The 26,233-nt window shown below is 36.9% G+C and overlaps 1 protein-coding gene across 1 annotated transcript in view; it reads right to left on the bottom strand.

The window, feature by feature from the left end:
- The window catches only part of LOC136881098 (sodium-coupled monocarboxylate transporter 2), a 286,910-nt gene that overhangs the window by 34,971 nt on the left and 225,706 nt on the right, over positions 1-26,233 (bottom strand). The window contains exon 9 of the mRNA XM_068229293.1: positions 19,389-19,543. Within this exon, the coding sequence (XP_068085394.1) occupies positions 19,389-19,543 (155 nt within the window). The remainder of the gene's footprint in view (positions 1-19,388; positions 19,544-26,233) is intronic.

Below are 26,233 nucleotides of genomic sequence, written 5' to 3'. Positions count from 1 at the left end.
CAGTTCCATTTAGCGGTGTCGAATCTCTAGGCATTGAGATGTTGCTGACACAAATGTCACACTCCATCCTCTCTTCAACAACACGAACCTAGAACCCGCAAATTAGGATTTGATTTCCTGTTTCTAGTTTGATTGGAATATTATCGTCTGGATATCTGAGGTTGTCCAAAATGTCTAAACATGAAGACGTTTTGTGTCCGTCACAAATTCTTATCACAAGGGATCCACTATCCTCCACGGCTTTAATCACCTTCTGGAAAAAAATCCGCAGTCTGTTCCAGTCATTCGACCCGGTCAGGAATGGAATGAATGAAGCCCCATCTAGCAGCGAGGATAGGAATTGTGCCGGCTGCCGAAGCCTGTAGCCTGTAGCACTCCTCCGGGACAATGATTAATGAATGACAAATGAAATGAATGATATTCGAGAGTGTTGTTGGAATGAAATATGACAGGGAAAACCGGAGTATCCGGAGAAAAATCTGTCCCGCTTCCGCTTTGTCCACTACAGATCTCACATGGAGTGAGCGGGATTTGAACGACAGGACCCAGTGGTGAGAGGCCGGCGTGCTGCCGCCTGAGCCGCGGGGGCTCCATCACCTTCTGAAATAAGGTGTAAAGGCACAGATGCGAGAGTAATCTGAGGATATCCAATTACTTCCTTTATTAGGTCCTTGCCTACATAAAGCCGACAGCCGCTTTTCTCTTAATTCCCTTCTAGACGGTATTTCATGGAGTCGTATCTGCGAACAACCTTGCCGAGATTGGCAAAATGGTACATAACAGTTGAATATTTCGGGGAGGAAAGAATCTGAAGTTTCAGTTCTACGAAATATATACCTTGCACGAACAGAAAGAAAGAAGCACCAACATTTTAAAATCACTTTTGAAATAATAAGCATAACATGATGAATTCATCCCACAGTTTTATACAAAATATATCTTGTACGAACGGAAGTGACCAGACACGTTTACTCGTTGTACGAAATAACTCAGGTTTTCACACATATTCATGCACTAATAACACAGTGCTACACACACACTAACAGAGAAGATTGTGCGTCTACTGCTGCACTTTTACGGCGACTTGGAGAAATATTGGTAGTCGCGCCTTCCTGTGTTAAACTAGTGGCATAGAGCAGGCAGTATAAGAGGATCGAGACGGCGTTGTGTCACAGACAGTTAGTAATACCCGTGACCTGCTGTTCCGTAAACAAAGTTAGAAATGAAAGAGGATAACATGTTTTTGTAATAAATAAGTAAATAACATGGTCGATAGCAGTTGTCATCTCGTTAGAAATAACGGCTAGGTAAATGATAGCTTAATTTTAATACTGTACACTGAAATTAAGTAAGTACGCGATACACCTCAAGATATAGCAGAGTGCATCCATGATTTCAGAGGTTAGCTTATATCTTCTTGCATCTGGTTAAATTTCGGAAAGACTATTCCCACATAAATTTATAGCGAGAAGGTTATAATTTCTCTACTGGCGCTTCAAATATGTTTTCATCATACATATAGTACGGTTAAGTTAGGTTAAGTGACGCTGTTTGTATAAGAAAACTGAAACGTTTGCCACAAAATGCGATCAAACATCTTCGGTATCTTTTTCTCTACACTTCTGAGCTCTCTCGTCAACATTTGAAGGCGATGTCGGAGTCGATTAGCAATACCGGTCGACTGTTGTTCTCTAAAGAAAATTCAAAATGAAAGGATAACAAATTTTCATAATAAATGTGTAAATAACGATACCGATAGCAGTTGTTAATTCGTTAGAAATAAAAGCTGAAGTAAATGATCGCTTAATTTTTAATGTTATATACCGAAATTAAGTAAGAATGTGATACACATCTAGATATGGCAGAGTATGTCACTGATTTCAGAGGATAGTTTATATTTTCTCGCATTTAGTTACATTTCGGAAAGGCTATTCCCATTTAAACTCCTAAGGTTAAGTTATAAATAGGTTCCCACCTTCCAATACTTATCAATTTCTATACAATAGTTTTATTAATTACATAATATAAACCAGCTTAATCTCTAGGACATGTTGCGTTCCGATTATGGAACATCTTCAGTTAAAAGATTTGACAAAATGGCAAGACAATTAAAACACATTGATAGTTATGGTGATACAATGGCTAAAAGATTAGACAAAATTGCAACGAAAATTAAAACACATATGATAGTTATGATGATAAAATGTTCATTCATGTTGGTTGAACATTTCAATAAGTCAGTGTACAAGTGACGAAGTAAAATTGGCGATAAGGTTCTTCTTTATGTTGGGGACGTGTATATTTGTTAATCTTGAAGATAAAATTAGAGATATACAAGATTTTCTTAACGTATAGTTATCGGGGGAACTCTTGATAAAACAACCGTAGTTGAAGTTGAGTTGCGGTTGGACTATTAAAATGAGTCTGAAACGAGAAAAGAACGAGTAAAAAGGAGGATATTTTAAGGAGAAAACCTTGTAAAAATGTATGTTCGTGAGAATAAAGCATAATGGAGTTGATTACCTTATAGTCAATCGTGTCGTATTTGACGTCCTCCCTTACGCCGTGTCGTTAACTGACTGAGTTCTGTGTACGTACCGTATGTGAGGCACTTGCGGTGGGGGGGGGGGGAAAATCGGAAGGAGAGGTAGGTGAAGTGAGGAAAGCGGGTGAAATGTTGTGTAGGGTGGAGCTAACTGAGGAGTGACGCTGCGATAGGCTAGAGGAAACGGAAGGAAAAGTAGGGGGAATATTGTGTAGGGTGGAGCTAATCGGAAAGAGGTGTGTTGGTTGTTTTTGGGGATCCTTTTTGATGGTTTTTCTAGATGAGTCTAATTTGGTACCCTCTTCTAATAATATATTGATATTTTCCGTGTTTTCGTTAATATTCTGTCTAGGATTTCGTTTCTGATCAATCTTAATATAGATATTTTCAAGAATATTCATTAATTTGCCTTTGTTTAACGTTCGTAGAATGGTCAAGTCCCTTTCTATCGATGTAAAACTGTGTTTATATTCGGTCATATGAAGACTCATGGCCGAGTACTTCCTATGTTTTTCAGCATTAATATGTTCTTGATATCTTACTAAGAAATTACGGCCTGTTTGTCCGATATAAGAATTGGCACAATTTGAGCATTTAAGCCTATATATCCCCGAATTTAAATATTTGTTATTACTTTCAATGCTTTGATGATTGAAAATTAAACGTTGATTGCTGTTATTGGTGCGAAAAACAATTTTAAAATTGAGTTTCTTAAAAATATTAGTAATCTGGTAAATATTCCCATTATTATAAGTAAAAGTGGCGAAGTTTTTCTTTTTACGTTCTTTTTATATATACGTCCCCAACATAAAGAGGAACCTTATCGCCGATTTTACTTCGTCACTTGGACACTGACTCGTTGAAATTTTTAACCAACATGAATGAACATTTTATCATCATTACTATCATATGTGTTTTAATTTTCGTGCCATTTTGTCTAATCTTTTAGCTATTGTATCATCATAACTATCAATGTGTTTTAATTGTATTGCCATTTTGTCAAATCGTTTGGCTAAAGATGTTCCATAATCGGAACGAAACATGTCCTAGAGATTAAGCTGGTTTATATTATGTAATTAATAAAACAATTGTATAGAAATTGATAAGTATTTGAAGGTGGGAACCTACTTATAACTTAACCTTAGTTGTGTTGAGCCAATACGGGATAAAATATGAGATTTATAAGCTGTAATTTAGCCAACCAGGCAAAAAACAATCAAATGCCTATTTGAACTTAAAGATTAAAATGTCAAAAATTGGCAAAGACATCAATTGCCTAAAACAATGTTTACACCAAAAACTCGTTCCTAAATTTCTAAATTCAGTACAGAGAAAACCTTGTACAACAAAATGGCACAAGGCTACTCAAGAAAAACTAACAACTTATGGATCAAAAATGAAATCAAATTTATATACAGAAAAAAGTCTTTTTTAAACTCTAAGTTATATCATGCTCATCTAGAAGCCTCCTCCCTTATGGTCCCTATTGAATGGGATTCCTTTTTGAAATATGGTAATACTAAAATTCAAAACATCTTAGATATGAAGCAAGAAGCCTTGAAAAAAACTTTCCAGTCTTACTCTAAATCAAAAAAGCATAAATTAGTCAAAAGAATCCTCCATTAGATCGAACCCAATTCAACCTTTCACCCTCCAACTAAGAATCTAACTGACGTTGTTTTCAAGGACAAAGAGTTACAGATTTTCAACAAAGGACCCAAATATAATTGGTATAATCCACACAACCAAAAGCAATACATAATAACCATTGCTGAAGTAGAACCAGTCATAGCTCAGCTTCCAATAGATTAACAACTTGAAACTAAATTCGAAGTCAAAACGAAACTTCAAGAATTATTTAACGATCAGAAAGTTAACCCACCCCATTTACCTTCTACAGACATCAAAGGCTTAAAACAAAAAATAAAAGATAATGACCTTATAATCACAAAGGCGGATAAAGGTAATGTGTCAGTTATTATGCACAAAACGAATACATAGAAAAAACCGAAGCATTTTTCTCAGATAATACATTCACTAAAGTTAAAAAAGACCCGACTAAATCTGTCCAAAGAAAACTAAAACAAATACTTAAAAACATTAATTTCTTCCTTAATGAGAATGAAATATCAAGCCTAATCAATATGAATCCAAGACTACCAACAGCAAGAGCTTTGCCTAAGATACACAAATCTGACATACCCATAAGACCAATCATTAACTTCAAAAACAGTCCCACCTACAAAACCTCTAAATTTATCAATAGCTTTCTAAAAACGTACTATACTTTCCAAAGCAGAACCACAATCAGTAATTCAATAGAATTTTGTAAAATTATTAAGAACACTAAATTAAAACCATCTTTCACCTTGAACTCATTCGACGTTACTAATATGTATTCTACGATCCCCACGAAAGAAACTCTAAATATAATTAAGAACAACCTAAGGACACACAGGAAACTTAGTAACCGTGAAATAGAAGAACTTAGGTTACTCCTAGAATTTACACTTAACAATAATTACTTTTCCTTCAATAACACAGTATATCAACAAATCTCCAGCGTCAGGTATCCTTGCTGAAATATACACGGATCACTTAAAAAACGTAAAATTTCAAATGACGAAAAATGTATCATTATCTGGCTAAGGTATGTTGATGACATCTTTGCAATTATAGATGTACAAATCAATTGTAGCACTAATTTATTAGACCAAATCAACAGTTTAGACCCTTTCATAAAATTTACGTTAGAAACCGAGAACAATAAAAAACTAAAGTTCCTTGATTTAACAGTCGAAAGGAAAGAAGAAAAGTTGTCCTTTACAATCATTAGAAAACCGACTCAAACTATAAATACCATACGAAAAGATTCGTACCATCCCGAGGTACACAAAAGGAGTTCCTTTTTAAGCATGTTAAATAGAGCCTTTAAAATTCCCTTGTCCAAAAACGATCTCCAAAAGGAAACTAATCTCATTTACAAAATAGCGATAAGCAATGGATGCACAAAACACTACATAGATAATTAATGAATAAAATGAAGAATAAACCTCAAACGCAGCTGGTAAAAGAACATAAAAATGAAACTTCGCTACTTTTACTTATAATAATGGGAATATTTACCAGATTACTAATATTTTTAAGAAACTCGATTTTAAAATTGTTTTTCGCACCAATAACAGTAATCAACGTTTAATTTTCCATCATCAAAGCATTGCAAGTAATAACAAATATTTAAATTCGGGGATATATAGGCTTAAATGCTCAAATTGTGCCAATTCTTATATCGGACAAACAGGCCGTAATTTCTTAGTAAGATATCAATAACATATTAATGCTGAAAAACATAGGAAGTACTCGGCCATGGGTCTTCATATGACCGAATATAAACACAGTTTTACATCGATGGAAAGGGACTTGACCATTCTACGAACGTTAAACAAATGCAAATTAATGAATATTCTTGAAAATATCTAAATTAAGATTGATCAGAAACGAAATCCTAGACAGAATATTAACGAAAACACGGAAAATATCAATATATTATTAGAAGAGGGTACCAAATTAGCCTCATCTAGAAAAACTATCAAAAAGGATCCCAAAAATAACCAACACACCTCTTTCCGATTAGTTCCACCCTACACAATATTCCCCCTACGTTTCCTTCCGTTTCCTCTAGCCTATCACAGCGCTACTCCTCAGTTAGCTCCACCCTACACAACATTTCACCCGCTTTCCTCACTTCACCTACCTCTCCTTCCGATATTCCCCGCCCACCGCAAGCGCCTCACATACGGTACGTACACAGAACTCAGTCAGTTAACGACACGGCGTAAGGGAGGACGTCAAATACGACACGATTGACTATAAGGTAATCAACTCCATTATCCTTTATTCTCACGAACATACATTTTTACAAGGTTTTCTCCTTAAAATATCCTCCTTTTTACGCGTTCTTTTCACGTTTCAGACTCATTTTAATAGTCCAACCGCAACTCAACTTCAACTACGGTTGTTTTATCAAGAGTTTCCCCGATAACTATACGTTAAGAAAGTCTTGCATATCTCTAATTTTATCTTCAAGATTAACAAATATACACGTCCCCAATATAAAAAAGAACCTTATCGGCGGTTTTACTTCGTCACTTGGACACTGACTTGTTGAAATTTTTAACCAACATGAATGAATATTTTATTTTATCATCATAACTATCATATGTGTTTTAATTGTCTTGCCATTTTGTCAAATATTTTAGCTGAAGATGTTCCATAATCGGAACGAAACATGTCCTACAGATTAAGCTGGTTTATATTATGTAATTAATAAAACTATTGTATAGAAATTGGTAAGTATTGGAAGGTGGGAACCTACTTATAACTTAACCTTAGTTGTGTTGAGCCAATACGGGATAAAATATGAGATTTATAAGATGTAAACTCCTAGCGAGGAGTTATCATTTTTCTACATGCACTTGAAATATGTTTTCATGATACGTATATGGTTAAGTTAGGTGACGCCGTTTGAAGGAAAAACTAAAACTTTGCGACAGAAGCCTCTGGAGTAATACTATATTTTTCAGAATTAAATTAAACACACTTTCACTTAGTATCGTATTTTGAAAAACAAACCTACAAATAAACCGTAGTGTAAACATCATCTATGAAAACGCAAGTTTTGAACAAACTGATTGCCGTTTCAAACCGATTTTCATGTGTATGAGGTTTTTCCGACTTTTCCGAAAAATTGTATATGACGACAATCCGCTATAGTGAGTAAATTATTCACCATCATGCTTGCCATTATGTTAGCTGACTTTTTTGTTGTTGTTAAATTCAATTTTATAGTAACTTCCTTTCATCTCTCCTTACTTCCTCAACCATTCCTAAGTCTAATTCTTTCTAATCTGCATCTACTCCTTAATCATTTCTCTGTTATAACATAGCGGGTCTTTACCATTCCTTACCACCTTTAAAGGTTCAGACGTGTTTTAAGACTCCTCAGCAATTGCTTTAAAAATAGGCTGTTTATGTTTTTATTTACCATATTCCATGGATCATATTTTCTTAACTCCCTCATGCCTCTCTTATCAACCATATTGTATTGCCTAATAGTCCTGCTATTAAACCTTTCTATCACATTTATTTTTAACTATGGTTCATGGTGTGGGTTACTGTAGTCACGTCCTACTTCGTGAACCATGAGCAACGGTTGAGTGGCCTAGTAAGTGGTCCTGAGAGTCGGGATACCAGTTGCTATTGAATGGGAGTGGGTATCTCAGACACATTCTGAGTCATGGCCCTCCTTGTGCTCAGGCGGCTAGGACTATACAATCCACCGGTGGTCCATAACCCGTTAGAGGAGTGATCCTCACTTGGTCTATGTGCAAGTAGGGTAGCATCCTGCTTCATGAATTTACCGAGCTCGGAACTTTTTAAGCAAGCCTTGGATCTATGAGAGTAATTGAGTCCCACTCCCATTTGACAGGCGAGGGAATCCTTGGAAACAACTTGGCGAATGATATGGAATTCGATGGGGGAGCTATCAATATTAATGGGGCTTATGGAAGAAAGAAAGTAGAACTGGCTGAGTCAGGAAAGAGGATGCATCTGGATGTGCTAGGAGTAAGTGACATTCGGGTAAGGTGAGATAACGAGGAAGAGATAGGAGATTATAAAGTGTACTTGACGGGTGTTAGAAAGGGAAGGGCAGAGTATGGGGTTTATTAGGAATACCATTGAACGCAACATAATTTATGTTAGGCACGTAAATGAGCGAATGATGTGGGTAGATTTGGCAATTGGAGAAATTAGGACGAAAATTGTCTCAGTGTATTCACCGTGTGAGGGTGCTGATGAGGATGAGGTTGACAAGTGTTATGAAGCATTGAGTGACATCGTGGTCAGAGTCAACAACAAGGATAGGATAGTGCTAATGGGCGATTTCAATGCGAGAGTTGGAAATAGAACTGAAGGATACGAAAGGGTAATTGGTAAATGCGGGGAGGATATGGAAGCTAATAGGAATGGGAAGTGTTTGCTGGACTTTTGTGCAAGTATGGGTTTGGCAGTTACGAATACATTCTTCAAGCATAAGGCTATTCACCGCTACACATGGGAGGCTAGGGGTACCAGATCCATAATAGACTATATCTTAACCGACTTCGAATTCAGGAAATATGTTAGGAATGTACGAGTTTTCCGGGGATTTTTCGATGATACAGACCACTATCTGATCTGTAGTGAAATAAGTATCTCTAGGCCTAGGATAGAGAAAGTGAAATGTGTCTGCAAACGGATAAGGGTGGAAAATCACCAGGACGAGGAAATTAGACAGAAATATATGGATATGATTAGTGAGAAGTCTCGAACAGTAGACAGTAAGCACGTTCAAGATATAGAAAGAGAATGGGTGGCAAACAGGGATGCTGTAGTAGAAACAACAAGATAATGCGTAGGAACAACTGTGTGTAAAGATGGGAAAAGGCGAACATCTTGGTGGAATGATGAAGTGAGAGCAGCTTGTAACGGTAAAAAGAAGGCTTATCAGAAATGGCTCCAAACAAGGGCTGAGGCAGACAGGGAATTGTACATAGGTGAAAGAAATATAGCGAAACAAATAGTTGTTGAATCCAAAAAGAAGTCTTGTGAAGATTTTGGTAGGTAATAACCTGGAAAGGCTAGGTCAAGCAGCAGGGAAACCTTTCTGGACAGTAATAAATATTCTTAGGAAGGAAGGGCAAAAGGAAATGAACAGTGTTTTGAGTAATTCAGGTGAACTCATAGTAGACCCCAGGGAATCACTGGAGTGGTGGAGGGAATATTTTGAACATCTTCTCAACGTAAAAGGAAATCTCCTCTCATGGGGAGGAGGAAAATGATGTTGGTGAAATTATGCTTGAGGAAGTGGAAAGGATTGTAAATAAACTCCATTGTCATAAAGCAGCAGAAATAGATGAATTTAGACCTGAAATGGGGAAGTATAGTGGGAAGGCAGGGATGAAATGGCTTCATAGAATAATAAGATTAGCATGGTGTGTTGGTAAGGTACCTTTAGATTGGACAAAAGCATTAATTGCACCTATCTATAAGCAAGGGAACAAGAGGGAATGCAACAACTATCAAGGTATCTCGTTGATTAGTGTACCAGCCAAACTATTCACTGGCATCTTGGAAGGGGTGTGATCAGTCGTTGAGAAGAAGTTGGATGAAAACCAGTGTGGTTTCAGACCACAGAGAGGCTGTCGGGATCAGATTTTCAGTATGCACCAGATAATTGAAAAATGCTACGAGAGGAATAGGCAGTTGTGTTTATGTTTCATAGATCTAGAGAAAGCATATGACAGGGTACCGAGGGAAAAGATGTTCGCCGTACTGGGGGGCTATGGAATTAAAGGTAGATTATTTTACAGTAGCGGTGATTGGGGATTAAATGTGCAGGGGCAAAAAATGTACACATAACAAACATTACCCGGGTTTGTGGGATATAGTGCACGGGGTGGGGGATTATATACATCAGAAATGAATATACAAGCTACAAAATGGTAAGATTTTTGATGTTTTTTAAGCGAATTTCGACAAAGAGGTAAAGATTGAGAATTTACCAATTTATATGCAGTAATTTTTTGAGATTTTGATCCAATACTATACAATAAAACTTTCACCAAAGGAACAACATTACGCATTTATTACAATTAAATATAAGTACGGCGTGATTATACAATTAAAATCATTTAGTATTTGACCACACACTAAGAAACTAACAGACACTAAAGAGACTGCCAGACTGACGAATGCGCACGGCAAGCGGGTGAATCATACGTGTGTCCATGACCTAGGCAATATATATGTTTATATATAAATATATACACACACCCTGCTACCCTTCCTTACAGTATACTCTACTTTCTGTGGCGCTATACCAATTGGTTATCCGGGATGAACGCCTGTTTGTGCGTATTTCTGCTAGTAATTTTGTTAATAATAAAATAAAGACAGCAGTGTTTGTATACATTGCTTTTTTTAAATGATTCCTATAATTCCAAGTTTCAGCCGGAAAAATGCGAATAAAAATGTAATTCTTTCTCCAAAATGTGGGTGGGGGGGAATCGCCGCTACTGATTAAAATCAATCAAAGGCATTTATGTTGACAATTAGGCTTCAGTGAGAATTGATGGTAGTATGAGTTCTTGGTTCAGGGTACTTACAGGGGTTAGAGAAGGCTGTAATCTTTCACCTTTGCTGTTCGTAGTTTACATGGATCATCTGCTGAAAGGTATAAAATGGTAGGGAGGGATTCAATTAGGTGGAAATGTAGTAAGCAGTCTGGCCTAGGCTGACGACTTGGTCTTAATGGCAGATTGTGCCGAAAGCCTGCAGTCTAATATCTTAAAACTTGAAAATAGGTGCAATGAGTATGGTATGAAAATTAGCCTTTCGAAGACTAAATTGATGTCAGTAGGTAAGAAATTGAACAGAATTGAATGTCAGATTGGTGATACAAAGATAGAACAGGTAGATAATTTCAAGTATTTAGGTTGTGTGTTCTCCCAGGATGGTAATATAGTAAGTGAGAATGAATCAAGGTTTAGTAAAGCTAATCCAGTGAGCTCGCAGTTGCGATCAGCAGTATTCTGTAAGAAGGAAGTCAGCTCCCAGACGAAACTATCTTTACATCGGTCTGTTTTCAGACCAACTTTGCTTTACAGGAGCGAAAGCTGGGTGGACTCAGGATATCTTATTCATAAGTTAGAAGTAACAGACATGAAAGTAGCGAGAATGATTGCTGGTACAAACAGGTGGAAACAATGGCAGGAGGATACTCGGAATGAGGAGGTAAAGGCTAAGTTAGGAATGAACTCGATGGATGAAGCTGCATGCATAAACCGGCTTCGGTGGTGGGGACATGTGGGGCGAATGGAAGAGTATAGGTTACCTAGGAGAATAATAGACTCTGTTGTGGGGGTAAGAGAAGTAGAGGGAGACCAAGACGACGATGGTTAGACTCAGTTTCTAACGATTAAAGATATGAGGTATAGAACTAAATGAGGCCACAGCATTGGTTGCAAATAGGGGATTGTGGCGACGTCTAGTTAATTCACAGAGGCTTGCAGACTGAACCCTGAACGGCATAACAGTATATACTGATAATGTATGTATGTTTGATTAAAATAATTTTATGATCACTTAAAACATCTATCACTTCAGTATCTCTGCAGGGTTCATCTAGTTTTTTCAGCACCACATCTAATATTTTCCCCTCTAGTTGGTTCTGCCACTTTCTAATCTAGCTGTCCTTGCCAGTTTAACTTATTTACCATTTGTTGATCATGTTTTCGGTCATTCTCATGACTTTCCCAGTTATCATTTGGAAAGGTTACTAGAATAACATTCCTTCCTATGCCATTCCCCACATATCTCATTATTTTATCAAATAATTCCACATCAGCATCAGCATCACCATTGCCAGGTCTGTAACCCCAAGAACATGGAGTTGCCTATTATCTTTAGAGATCAGCCTTGCACCTAGAATTTCATGTCTCTGATCCTTGACATTTCTGTAGAATACTAATTTTTCTTTCACCAGTATGAATACTCCCCCTCCTGCTATTATAATTCTATCTCTATGATAAACACTCCAGTTCTGAGAAAAAATTTCTACATCCATAATATCAGTTCTCAGCCATGATTCGAATTCCACTACATTATCTGGTAAATATGTATCTACTAGATAAATTAACGTTCAGAAAACCAAAGTACTCGCACAGCCTACACCTGTGTCGAAACTCCCTACTTTCAATATCTCCATTGCAGATAATCCACTGGAGCAGGTCGACCACTTTTTATATCTAGGGAGTATCCTCTCAACAAATGCTAACTGCTCACAAGGTGTGGATAGGTGAATTGGTGCTGCCCACTCTCCATTTCAATGTTTATCCTATTGTGTCTTCATGAATAAGGACCTTACAATGTATATCAAGATCATGGTTTACCATGCTGTTGTCATATAAACACTGTTTTATGGTTGTGAATCTTGGACCATCTACCATCAGGATATAAAAAAGTTATAGCGCTTCCATCTGCAAAAAAATAGATCCATCTTGAACATCAAATGGGAGGACTAGATCACCAACTTTGCAGTTCTTGAGAAAGCTCTTGCTATAAGCATTGAGGCTACCATCACTGGCCACCGCCTCAGATGAAAGGGGCATGTCCATCTCATGAATGATACCAGGCTTCCTCGTCAACTTCTTTATGGTGAATGCTCTGGCACATGACTTCATGGAGCCCTTTTGAGGTGTTTTAAGGATCAGCCAAAGCATACTATGAAAAGAGCTGGAATTAACACTCAATCCTGGGATATGCTTGTTGAAAATCGTACACTCTGGTGCCACACTGTTTCTACATCATTATGGCGTCTGAAAAGGAACGACGATGATGTGAAGAGGATAAATGACAAGCACAGAAGCTCCGCCAATCTCAGCCCCAACACCCTCCAGATATTCCATGTGATCTTTGTGAACATACGTTTCACGCCAAGTAAGATTGAGCTACTAAGTCATATGAAATGTATTCACAAAGCATTTTGAGTGTGAAAATATATACTGCTGAAGAATATGTTTACTCTGATATTGCAGCCGATGATGATGATGATAACGACTAGATAACTTAATTCTATTCCATTCTTCTATATTTTAATGCTAAAAACTTTATCATCCTTGCTTGTCTTCCAGCACCCTATACTCGTATCATTGCTCTCTAATCCAGCCCATTTTCTTGAATGTACCTCCCTATAAACTCTTCTAAACAAGCCCTCTAACTTATACGTACCATTGCGGTACAAATGAAGGCCTAGTTGTACTTCCTCTTAAAATAATAAATCATCACCACCATCTGAGCATAGATCTCTATCTCCTACCCACCCATAAGGATCTAGAAATCTCACTACCAATTACTACATAACCACTCCATAGTCTCATTTAAATCCCTAATAACCTCAATTCAGTATCCCTCCTACAGAGTATCCCACTGGTAACAATCTCCACTCCCTTAAACTTCTCCCATGCTGTCATAACCAGATCCCATACATCCTTAACTATGTTGGTACCAGTACCTGTTCCTGCTTGCCTGATGTTGTTGGTACCGACGTGGAAAATTACCACCTTCTCCGTGCCCTCCCCCTTCTCTTCTAGTTTCCTTAACATCTGCTTTAACCTATTTCCTAGATTTCTCTTTCCTCCACATGCCTAACAATAGAGTCGCCCATAGCTAAAGTCTTAGCCGCGCCCACTTTATTAGATCCCCTCCTTTCCTTGTCTCTTTTAACTTCCCTGATGCCTGGAGAACTTTCTTCATCCTCTCTTCTCTGCCTCTCACGACCCTGTTCTACCTCTCTTTTCCTATCCTCTAATCTACATTTCCCTTCCCTACTAGACCCCTTCTTCTTGTCTTGCCCCTTCTCTGTATCACTTCCCTGTTCCTCATCTTCCCTGTGCTGTTCTTCTTGCAGTGACTCATAGTAATTCCTCACCAATACCTCCTGAACTCGCTCACTGAAGATCTCTTAGCCCTCGTTTTCCTTCCCATCAAAGCAATAGCCCATCTGTCTTTCACAAGTTCTTCTCTTCCTTCCCCTTTCTCTTTCCTACCTACCATATCCCGTACAGTGATTGAAATTACTGAGATATAAACCCAAATTATTATTATTATTATTATTATTATTATTATTATTATTATTATTATTATTATTATTATTATTATTATTATTTATTATTATTATTATTTCTGAGCTGCATTTTTCTTTATGGTCCTCATTGTTCAAGTACTTTAGGCCCTACTTGCAAAGTTTTCTCTTAATGTAACTAAGGTTTGATAATGTGTTGTGACAGTGATTGTTGTCTCAAGGGAAAAAATTAAAGGAATATCAGCTGTTTAACACCAATCATACCTGCCCAGTATTGTAGGAGTAATATTCCTGTTCATTATCTAGAGGCCTGGGGTTTGATTCCTGGCCATTTCAGAGATTTTAATTCATCAAAACTGACAAGCAGACAGCCAGACGGCATCAGATTGAAATGTCTGCATATGGTAGCTGAGGCCATATGATTATTATTTAATTCTGGACTGAGGGCTTGAACCAGAATCAGTCAGCCTTGTGTGAGCAACTGATTAGCTCAGCTGCTGATATGAGAAGCAACGGACTTGGTCACAAAACCCAAGCCATACGGTTGAAGTTGTCATGCTGACCATATGGCACTCTCATATGTGTGCAGGTCATCTGCCTGGGCAGCAATTGTCTTGGCCAAGCTAATGCCCAAGATGGGCTGTATGTGCCATGGGGTTAACAATCTGAAAAAGAAAGGAAAGTTCCATGCAATGTGTCAATATAAAATGCTCTCTTGGCTTCATTTCGTGAACTGAGTTGCTGAGACAGTAGAGCACTGGCTTTCTGATTCCAAGTTGGTTGCTTCAATCCCAGCTCAGCCTGGTCATATTTACTGATGCTCAAATAGGTCAGCCTCATTTTGATAGATTTACTGGCTCATGGAAGGACTTCTGCAGGACAAAATTCCAGCTGCTCAGTATCTCCAAATTCCTTAAAAGTAGTTTTTGAATGTACGAGCAATAACATTATTATCATCACCATCATATTGTCTGCCTCCATAGCATAATGGTTAGTGCTATTAGTTGCCGTCCTCAGGGGCCTGGGTTATAATAGTACATGCAGCTCACCTGTAAAGGAAGTGTGCCTGAAAGAGCTGCACCACCTTGGGACGAGGACATCAGTTTACAATTTACATCATCGTATTATAGGCAAAAGAGAACAAGAGTTGACCAAGATAAATCTGGTACAAGAAAGAGAAAATAGTTTCAAACCCCAATGAGGTCCTAGGGTTACCGCTCCATGCTTGCGAGACGGGACCGGCTTGTCGAGTGAAGGGTCTCTTCATCATCTCCTAAAATCTAAAAATGAATTTACTAATAATGAACTCCAGCCTATATTTAATCAATTTGCAATTTCATTCCCTTTCTTTCTACACAAAATCACAATGCTTCTCAAGTCATTGCTAGACCAATATCAGTTTTTTAAAAGTAGAAATGAACAGAGCACATCATAACCTTTAAACATGGTTCCACAAAAGGATACATTGTACATTGTGGATCCAACTGTGTGTTTTGAAGTTGGCTCAGAACAACCTAAAATGTTTGGTGAAGAGGAGAGGGCCATTTACAAGTCTCCTCTGTCAAATTACAAAGAAAAGTGTAACCTGAGCCTAATTGAAGCAATCAGGTTGCTCATAGGTGCAAATTGGACCATTCCAGGTTTTTTCGTGTCTGCATGTAGCTCGGCATCCAGTCCAGTACTTTCAAAGTTATAACAAGATCAATGATAAAGGGCTCCATCGTTTCTATGCTAGCACTTATGTAGTTCTCAGGATTGGTAACAAATCATTTCTCTCTTTGGTTCTGTTTTTCTGTTTTCTTTTAAAAATGTATTGTTTATTCGCATATCCATTATAGTACAGTATATCTAAAATGATCAGTGTCTTTTCCATGTAAAAATGTATGTAAAACTTAAAAATATTGTTTTCTGATATGTTTTGTCTGTAAGGCAGCCGTAAGTAATAGAAGGTGTGTTTAAAAAATATACTTTCTTGTCCTCTCTCTCTCATACTCTACACCTGGACTCTCCTGGATTATGAATGAGAAGAAACAACTGTTCGAGTTTCTCCCCCTCATTAAGACTTTAAACAATTGGTTGTTATGGCAACCGTGATGTCATAATCCTTCAAGCTTGTTGTCCTTGAAATGTCATAGACCTGAAGTGAAGAGACAATTTCACAAACCACCCAATTTTCCCTTCTTGGAAGGCCTGGTAAAATCCTCTACTCTACTCTACTTAGTAAAGGCTGCCCTGTCCTTCCACACCTTCCACAAGAACTTTTCTCTCTTTCTTGGCTCAATTGCTGGCCAGTTCTAATGAATTTTTGGTATTGAAAGACTAATTGCAGATAATTTGAAATACAATGTGCTGCACATAATTCATAAATGACAATCAATCAATCAATCAATCAATCAATCAATCAATCAATCAATCAATCAATCAATCAATCAATCAATCAATCAATCAATCAATCAATCAATCAATCAATCAATCAATCAATCAATCAATCAATCAATCAATCAATCAATCAAATATGCATTTAAGGCTGTTGTCCAGGTGGCTGATTCCGTATCAGTTGTTTACCTAGTCTTTTCTTAAATGATTTCAAAGAAGATTTATGTTAATTGAAAATCTCCTTTGGTAAATTATTCCAATCCCTAATTCTTCTTATAAACCAAATATTTGCCCCATTTTGTCTGACTGAATTCAAACGTTTATCTTTTTTTATTATGATCTTCTCTACTTTTAAAAGCTCTACTTAAAGTTATTTGTCTATTGATGACATGCCACGCCATCTCTGCACTGATAGCCCAGAACATGTTGCTTATCGAGTAGCTAGCCTCCTTCCTCTCAAGTCTTCCTAAAGTTTTCAACATTTTTATAACACTACCTCTTTTGTCAGAAATCACCCAGAGCAAGTCATGCTGCTTTTGCTTTCCTTCGGATCTCTTTCAGTTCTTGAATCAAGTAATCGTAGTGAGGGTCCCGTACACTGGAACCATACTCTAATTGGGGTCTTATTAGTGACTCACATGCCCTCTCCTTTACATATCAAGAAGCCCTTAGAAATCCAGAGTCAATATTCTAAAGTTAATATTATATTTAGCAGGAATTCAAAGATAATACAGAATGAAGTAATGATATGCTTATCACAATATATGTAAGGCCATGTAAAAATAAAAATTCTTAGCTCCTACTTTCTCCCTCAAGTCAATGATACCACGGCAATTACAGTGTTCCACCATTCTGGCATGTATTACCGTACTTTAGAAAGAATCCTTGTTGAACGTTTTCTTCGATTTCAATTATGTTAGTGCTGGTTGAATATCTGAAGCTTGTTTTTATTCTTCTAGATGCACCTTGTGCATTGCTTAAACTTAGTGTGCAGTAATATCTAAACGGTATTTTCAAATGTATATTTTTTGCAAGTGTCAATGGAATTCTGTCTTTTTTTTCTCATCATCAGAAAAAAGAATCCTCACTTCTGAGATACGTGGTATTAGTAGACTCACTTTCAGATAGATGTATTCCAATCCTAGAAGCAACGTGCTAGTGTTCTTATTCTAAATTGCTGCATGTTATTCTAGAAGACTGGGATAAGCTAAAGGTTGTGTTTGAGACAATAATGAATGACAACCAATTGGTCAAAAGATCCATTCCACTCAGTAAAGACATTCTGAATGAAATGAATAGTATTGAATTTACTTTCTTGGCTATGGTTAATGACATGTTTTTCTTAGACAGACATTTTATATGATGTTCTGCAGAAGAAATTGCTGGATATTGCAAATGTATATCAAAGATAAGAAAGATAAGAAGTGTACATGGTCTACGGAGCAACAAGTCAAATAATCATGATTTCTTGGAGTTGTCCAAGGAAGCTAAACAGATGACCAACATTGTTCAGTGAAGAAATTGTTCAAAATTTCAAACTTTTATAAGTCAAAAATTATATACTATTTCAACGGAAGTGTAAGTTAGATTTCAAGACTGCAACAGTCTGCAGTTTTTGCCCTAGTTAACAGCATTTGATAATTACTGAAAAGAATTTCCCTCAGCTTCATTTCAGAATTTACTGCATTGCTACCCAACCATTTTAAATAGGGTTTCCAGCTGAAAAAAGAACTACACCATCTATATGCTGATGAATAATGTACTGATTGATTTCTGTACTGGGATGCTGTAAACTAGGCTACAAACATACAAAATATATTTTTGAAAACTTACACATCCTATTGAGAGAACTTTTCTGATTAAATAGAATTAAGTCGTACACTAGAAGAACGATATAACAAGAAAGGCTCATGGTGTTAGCTAATATCACCATCTAGAAAAAACTTCTATGCAAACTGATAAAACAACAGCAGTTTTATGAGGAGATCACAGACAAGTTAGGTTCTCTCACGGACAGGATTGATTTTGTGTACCAAAAGAAATGAGTTTTGCATGCATGCCGCAAAATGTATTTGCATGTATAGTCTGAGGAATGATTTGGCTGTTCAGAAGAAGTGTATTTGCATGTTTTATCATGGATGCAATTTAGGAGAGCATATCAGCTTTCACATTCAGTTAGTGGTCTTGAGTCTGATGCTGACAAAGTTAGGAAAATTTTCCTAGGCATATTGGCTTCGAACGGCGTTCCTCCAATCTTGTGATGTCAATTGAGATGATATGGAGGGATAACATTCTTGTATATGGTAATTGACATACATACTATTAGGTGCCATTAAGTTTCTGCTACCAATTGTAACAACAACAACTACTACTACCGTACTACTACTAGATAGGTTCAAACTTGGCTTAGTCTGGTGGTATTTGAAGGTGCTCAAATACATCAGCCTCGCTTCGGTAGATTTACTGGCACGTAAAAGACCTCCTGCAGGACAAATTTCTGGCACCTCGGCATATCCAAAGAACATTAAAATGTATTTAGCGGGATGTAAAAACTATATTATGATTTAGCTTCTTTAAAGATTTAGTTTATTTTCCTTGGTTATGGTCATGTTGCAGACTTCAAGACATCCCTTCATTTACTTGTAAGGAGCTAACACTGTTACAAGTACACCTTTGAGGTTAATTATGTTGTTTTATAGTTTGAAATACCTACTTCATCTTCATTACAATTGCTACGATCACCAATAAAGATTATCAGATACAGTAGTTCACAAATTAAATTACCTTCCAGTTGGCTCTCGGAATTAACATGGCAAGAAGAAATACTCCAAGAAGAGGTCCACAAGTAGCTGACGTGAGAAGGCAGGAGGCTTCAATTAAACCAGTGATATGTGCAACGCCAAACGAAATCCCAGCAATGACAACCCCATAAAATGCTCCTTGGAAAGAAAAATGCATCAACATGTTATTTCATGACTTCTTTATTTCAACATAACTTTTTATATGAAGAGGTTATGAATGTTTTCATTTCCACAAAATTCATATTAATAATTAAGTTGGTTGATAAAGAACCTTGCAAAAAATCCCAAATAGCTTATTATATAGAGTGGTCCACTAGTCCTGTGTAATTCATTATTCTTGAAGATACCCAACTCATCCAACATGAACATTCTTTACAGTTATTATTGCTCCGCTTGCTGCCTATATGTCAGCAATGTAAAATGAGCCTACACTTACTATTTGTGATCCGTTGTGCAGAAAGGAACCTAAAGTCATATTTTTCATTTTTAAGTTTTTTAGTTCTAAAATTGGCATAAGATACTGGGGATTAAAAAAGTCATGCTTCTAGGTGCAATAATTCAGATAAGATCAATTGTTGACTGGTTGACTGTTGCTATTAAGAAAACTGTATTTTGAGATAAATGCAGTTACAGCTTTCACTAATTTTCTTACCAATTCTACAAAGTTTTCATGTTATCAAGTGGCAAACACTCAAGCTGCTGCGTAACTTAGTTTGCTAAGAAGACCCATAGGTAGCGCAAGAAGTCAAGACATAAAAATGCAATTTTTACACCCCAGACACTTTTGTTCAGCTCTGCTGTAAAATTTCCTTTGCCGACTTTGGGTTCCTTTCTATGCAATGGGTAACATTTGTAATTCCCACACCAAAGAGAATAGACTACGGTATTTTACAAACATACAATTTATTGCTAACTGTTAAAATACATGTTCCAGTAATATGATCTAGTGAAGGGACATTCGATTCATTTTATTGAATTGATTCATTTGATTCCGTTCACGTTACTGAATCGATACATTGATCCGATTCACGACACATTAGAGTCACCGCTCCTACTGCATCTGTGTAGTATGTACAGGTAAGATAGCAGCAACAGCATTCAGTGTTCGCTGCTGCCATCTGGTCTTCATACTATGAACTCCTTTCTTAGAACAAAAAAATGCTAGTCACTCTAATACATCGAAGGTTTCCGGCGACGCAGGATGGGAAAGATCTGGGATTAGGAAGGTAGCAGCCATGGCCTTAATGAAGGTACAGTCCAAGAATTTCCTTGTGTAAAAATGGGGAAACTACGGAAAACCATCTTAACGGCTGCCGACGGTGGGATTCGAACCCACCATCCCCCGAATGCAAGTGCATAGCTACGCGATACTGACCGCACGTCCAACTCGCTCAGTCATTTTTGAAAATATGTATTTTTCTATCAGCAGAGGATTTTTTAGAATCGTCATCTTTTGTATAGGCTACCCAAGATGTACAGTAGCCCACTGGTTTTCTGATTCAACATACTGTCGATTAAGTTATTGCATCAGTCGGCTCCCTTACTGTCCACATATTATTGAAGTCTTGTGCAATGATGTGACATGCAAACTGAGAGAGTACTGAGTCATTCTTCCCAATATAAAACAGGTACTTTTGAGTGCTCATGAGCATTACTCATAGCCACACGGCAGGCTAAAGTCGAGTTTAATTAATTGTCAAATGTCAAGTAAGTTATAATACTAAGATTCATTAAACTAATAAATACAGTAGTATAACCTAATAGCCTAGCTACTTACTAGCTACTTTAGAATTATGTTTAGACTACCTTTTTAACACTGCAAATAAATCCATCTATTACACTAGCCAACATCATTTTGCGGTAAAATAGATAATATGTAATTCTTATGGAAGGCGCTGCCCTGATTCCGAAAATGATGCTATTTTTTTCCTATCACGTTTAGTTTTGACGCAATTAGCTGTTTTATTATCTGCATGAATTCGTAAGATGTAATGTTGAGAGATGTTCTCGCACAACTTTTTTAGAATACCATTATGTGATTTGATTTCTTATTGTTTGCATTTTATTATAGGATTATTGCTGTCTAAATTTTCATTATGTAGTGGGGGATTTCCTGGTAAATTCATAACAAACTCCCCCAGATACGCAATAGACCGCGAGGTATGTAGAATTGAAGATAAGACAGTTGAGAGTTTGTCTTTCATCTTAGACCACTTGACTAATCAGACGTGTTAAAAGCCCCAGCCCTTATGCAGTGTTTATGATGGACTGTTAAAGCAGTTTCCTTACAAAGATAACAGACCGAAAGAATTATACTCAAGAAGATGTACTCGTATTTTGTACTGATGTTTCAAATCTTCTACGTCGATTGGGAGAGAAAGAGTATGATCCTAGTAACTGGCGTGTTTTTATTGACTCTTCCAAAATAAGTTTAAAGGCTGTTTTGCTTCATAATACAAATGTTCTGGCATCCGTTCATTTGCACACTCCACAAAAATGTCTGAAACATACGAGACCTTAAAGTTGGTGCTTGAAAAAATTAAATATCATGAGCATGGGTGGCAGATTTGCGGTGATTTAAAGATCATTGGATTGTTGCTGGGACAACAAAAAGGCTATACAAAATGTTCCTGTTTCCTATGCGAATGGGATAGCAGGGCACGGGATGAACATTGGGATACACTGAGTTGGACAGAAAGGAAACAACTACAACCAGAATCCAAAAATGTCTAGAATGTAAGTCTTATTGACCGTGAAAAAATTCTACTTCCACCCTTGCACATCAAATTTGGATTGATGAAACTGTATGTCAAGGCATTAGATAAAAGTAGCCTATGCTTCCAATATTTTTCCACTAAATTTCCCTTATTATTAGATGCAAAAATCAAAGAAGGCGTATTTGATGGACCACAGATTCGTAAACAGATGAAGGATAAAATATTCACAGACACGATGACCAAAATTGAGAAAGAGGCATGGAACGCATTCGAAGATATAGTGACTAAATTCCTTGGCAACATTAAGGACCCTCAATACAAAGAAATTGTACGGAAAATGTTGGTAAATTTTAAGGAACTCGGTTGTAATATGAGTCTTAAGCTTCATTTCTTAGCTTGGCATCTGGATTATTTCCCTCTAAATTTATGAGCTGTCAATGAAGAACAAGGTGAAAGGTTTCACCAGGATCTCAAAGATGCAGAACGACGCTATCAGGGACGTTGGGATGTGAATATGATGGCCGATTACTGTTGGTCGATTGCACGAGACGACCCTTCTGGAGATCATTCAAGAACTTAAAAAATCCGGAAATTCCACGGAAAACGGGAGAAGACGGAGGTGTGAATCAAACCTGCACATAATGCAAGTAACAAAACTATGTATGTTTAACCATGTAGTTTTTATTCAAAGTACGGTTATATTAATTTAAAAGCAATTGTACAGTCGAAACTAAATAGGCGCTTAATGCTTCTGTTTCACGAATTTCAATATACATTAAAAATATAATACGTACTATCTACTCGCTTACAAAGCAGCATTTATGTGTATTCAATGCAGGAAAAATATGATTACGTTTTGCAAGCTGAAATTTACATTAATACATCAAATTTAATCAATACTAAATATCAACAGTTTTACGTAAAAACAAAATAATATTTTGTAAAATTGCCACCAAACCAGACGTGATTCGCCAAAACTAACGTTTTTCTAGAGTTCTGCGTTAAGAATTTCATAAAACCCACCTAGTTTCGTTTTTACCGCACAAAAAAGTTTTATTTTGCAGGCTAGTGTTATTTAAACCTCCCTGTAAGAAGAGGACTGTAAATGCAATGAACCTTGTGTGTGTTTGTCTCACTGATCCGTGACTGCATGATTCTTTCGGTGTGCCATGGTTCACTCTATGTCTCGCTCCAGCGGTAGCTTGACTCTCCACCAGTGTCCAGTGTGGCGAAAAGGAGCCGTGTGTATCTTGTGTCTCACTGAGCCATGCTTGTTCATGATATTTTCGGTGTGCTATGGCTCACTGTATGACTCGCTGCAGCGGAAGCTCGGCTCTCCGCCAATGTCCAGTGTGGCGTTAAGGAGCCGTGTGTATCTTGTGTCTCACTGAGCCGTGCTGTGCGCACAATTCTTTCGGTGTGCCATAATTCACTGTCTCGCTGCAGCGGAAGCTCGGCTCCCTGCCAGAACTCTCTGCTGGGAGTAAGCTGAATCGTGTGCCGTGAGCTCGCCGTTCCTGTGAATCGATTCACACGGACACTTGAATGAATCGATACGCTGCTTCGAATCAGGCTTTCAGTAGCCAATACTAATATGATCAAGTTAATAGAGATGCAAAATGGCCTGTTTGGTAGAATGCTATAAACCATGAGTGATGATAGCATGTGGAATCCAGAGGGGCCTAGTTGACACACATGGACAACCTCCGCAACTGAGTATGTGGTGATGATAATGAGGTAGGGAGAAGGTGAAACCCAGTGTCCGCACATAGCCTAACACCAAGGGGTCGCTCATGGTTTAATGCCATTATCTGACAGATGAATTACCATCAACAGTGTCATATTACCTCACTCCCTACGAGCACTCCAGAGAGGTTTGGAAATGAACCCAGGCTTTTGGCACGCAAATCTAGTGATTAGTAATTGTACACTACTACCTTTCCGACCCTGCCAGTCAACATTCTGATGGTGAAAGTCTTTTCCTCCAACGGGACTCGAACCAGCTAACTACAGTTGGTGGTGGTAGTGATTATTTTTTCAAGAGGAAGTACAGATTATGGCCATCAGGTGGGCAACTTGTTAAAAGTTGAGGTGGAAGAGGCATGCATTAATACTGCACTTCCTCGACACAAAAGCGTGTTGCCTTTGTGACTTAATCAGAAGGGTACTAGTCATCTATCTATCTATCTATATATATATATATATATAAAATAACTTGTCCTGACTGACTGACTGACTGATTCATCATCGCCGAGCCAAAACTACTGGACATAAAGATATGAAATTTTGGGGATATATTCATATTAAGATGTAGGTGCTCGCTAAGAGAGGATTTTTGGATATTCCGTCGCTAAGGGGGTGAAAAGGGGGGTGAAATTTTAAAATGAGTGTATCTATATCTCAAAACTTTAAAAGTTTACAGATGTAAAATTGGTATTTAGAATCTTCTTTAAAAATAAGGAAACACGTATTTTTTGTTTTCAGAAAATCCCAAAGGAGGGAAAAAAGGGTGAAAAAGCGGTTGAATGCCTTTAATCAGGGTACCGGTACTTATATCTCAGAAATTGAAGATGTCACAGACCTGAAAATTGGTACTTTTGTTCTCATTTAAAAATAAAGAAACACGTATTTTTTGTTTTTGGAAAATCCAACTTATGGGAAGGGGAAAAAGGGGGTGAATTTTTAAAATGAGTGCATCTATATCTCAAAACTTTTAAAGTTTACAGATGTAAAATTTGGTATTTAGAATCTTCATTAAAAATAAAAAAAATATGTATTCTTTTGTTTTCGGAAAATCCCAATAGAAGGGGTGAAAAGGGGTGAAAAATGGGTTGAATGCCTTCAATGAGGATACTTATATCTCAGAAACTGAAAATATTACAGACCTGAAAATTGGTGTTTGGGATCTCCTTTAAAAATAAAGAAACACATATTTTTTTGTTTTTGGAAAATCCAATTAATGGAGGGTGAAAAGGTGGTGAATTTTTAAAATGAGTGTATCTATATCTCAAAACTTTTAAAGTTTATACATGTAAAAATTGGTATTTAGAATCTCCTTTATAAATAAAGGAACACGTATTTTTTGTTTTTGGAAAAACCCAATAGGAAGGGTGGAAAAGGGTGAAAAAGGGCTTGAATGCCTTTAATGAGGCTACTTATATTTCAGAACCTGAAGATATTACAGACCTGAAAATTGGTGTTTGGGGTCTCCTTTAAAAATAAAGAAACACGTATTTTTTGTTTTTGGAAAATCCAATTAATGGGGGTGAAAAGGGGGTGAATTTTTAAAATGAGTGTATCTATATCTCAAAACTTTTAAAGTTTATACATGTAAAAATTGGTAATTAGAATCTCCTTTAAAAATAAAGAAACGTGCATTTTTTGTTTTTGGGAAAACCCAATAGAAAGGGTAGAAAAGGGTGAATAATGGGTTGATGCCTTTAATGAGGATACATATATTTCAAAACTGAAGATATTACAGAACTGAAAATTTGCACATGGGATCTCCTTTAAAGATAAAGAAACACGTATTTTTTTTGGAAAATCCAATTAATGGCTGTTAAACAGGAGTGACGAATTGGGGTGAATTTTTCGAAAGACTATATCTACAGGATATCTGAGAAACGTAAAATATTAAGACGTAAAAAGTTGGTATTTGGAATTTCCTGTAAATGTAAAGAAAAATAGGTGATTTGTTTTTGGAAACTCCACTTAAAAGGAAATAAAAAGGGGTGAAATTTTAAAATGAGAATTTCTACAGTATATCTCAAAAACCTTAACATGTCACAGAAGTGAGAAATGATATTTTTAAATCTCTATTAAAAATAAAGGAACGTGTGTTTTTAATTTTCAGAAATACCACTTGGGTGGAGGGGTGGGGGTAAACGTGACTGAAAATGGTGTTGAATTTGTTTAATTAGGCTAGATGTCTCAAAAATGAAGATATTACAGACGTGAAATTTGATATTTTGAATCTGTTTTAAAAGTAAAGAAACGCGTGATCTCGGAAAATCCAATGAAAGGGGGCGGGGGTGAAAGAATTGAAAATATATTGTCTAAATTGTATGAGAATACATCTAATAAAAACTAAAGTTGTTACAGACGTGACAGT

This window comes from Anabrus simplex, chromosome 1 (assembly GCF_040414725.1).
Source record: "Anabrus simplex isolate iqAnaSimp1 chromosome 1, ASM4041472v1, whole genome shotgun sequence".
NCBI classification, from domain to species: Eukaryota; Metazoa; Arthropoda; class Insecta; order Orthoptera; family Tettigoniidae; genus Anabrus; species Anabrus simplex.
This window is presented reverse-complemented; position numbering and strand designations above follow the sequence as displayed.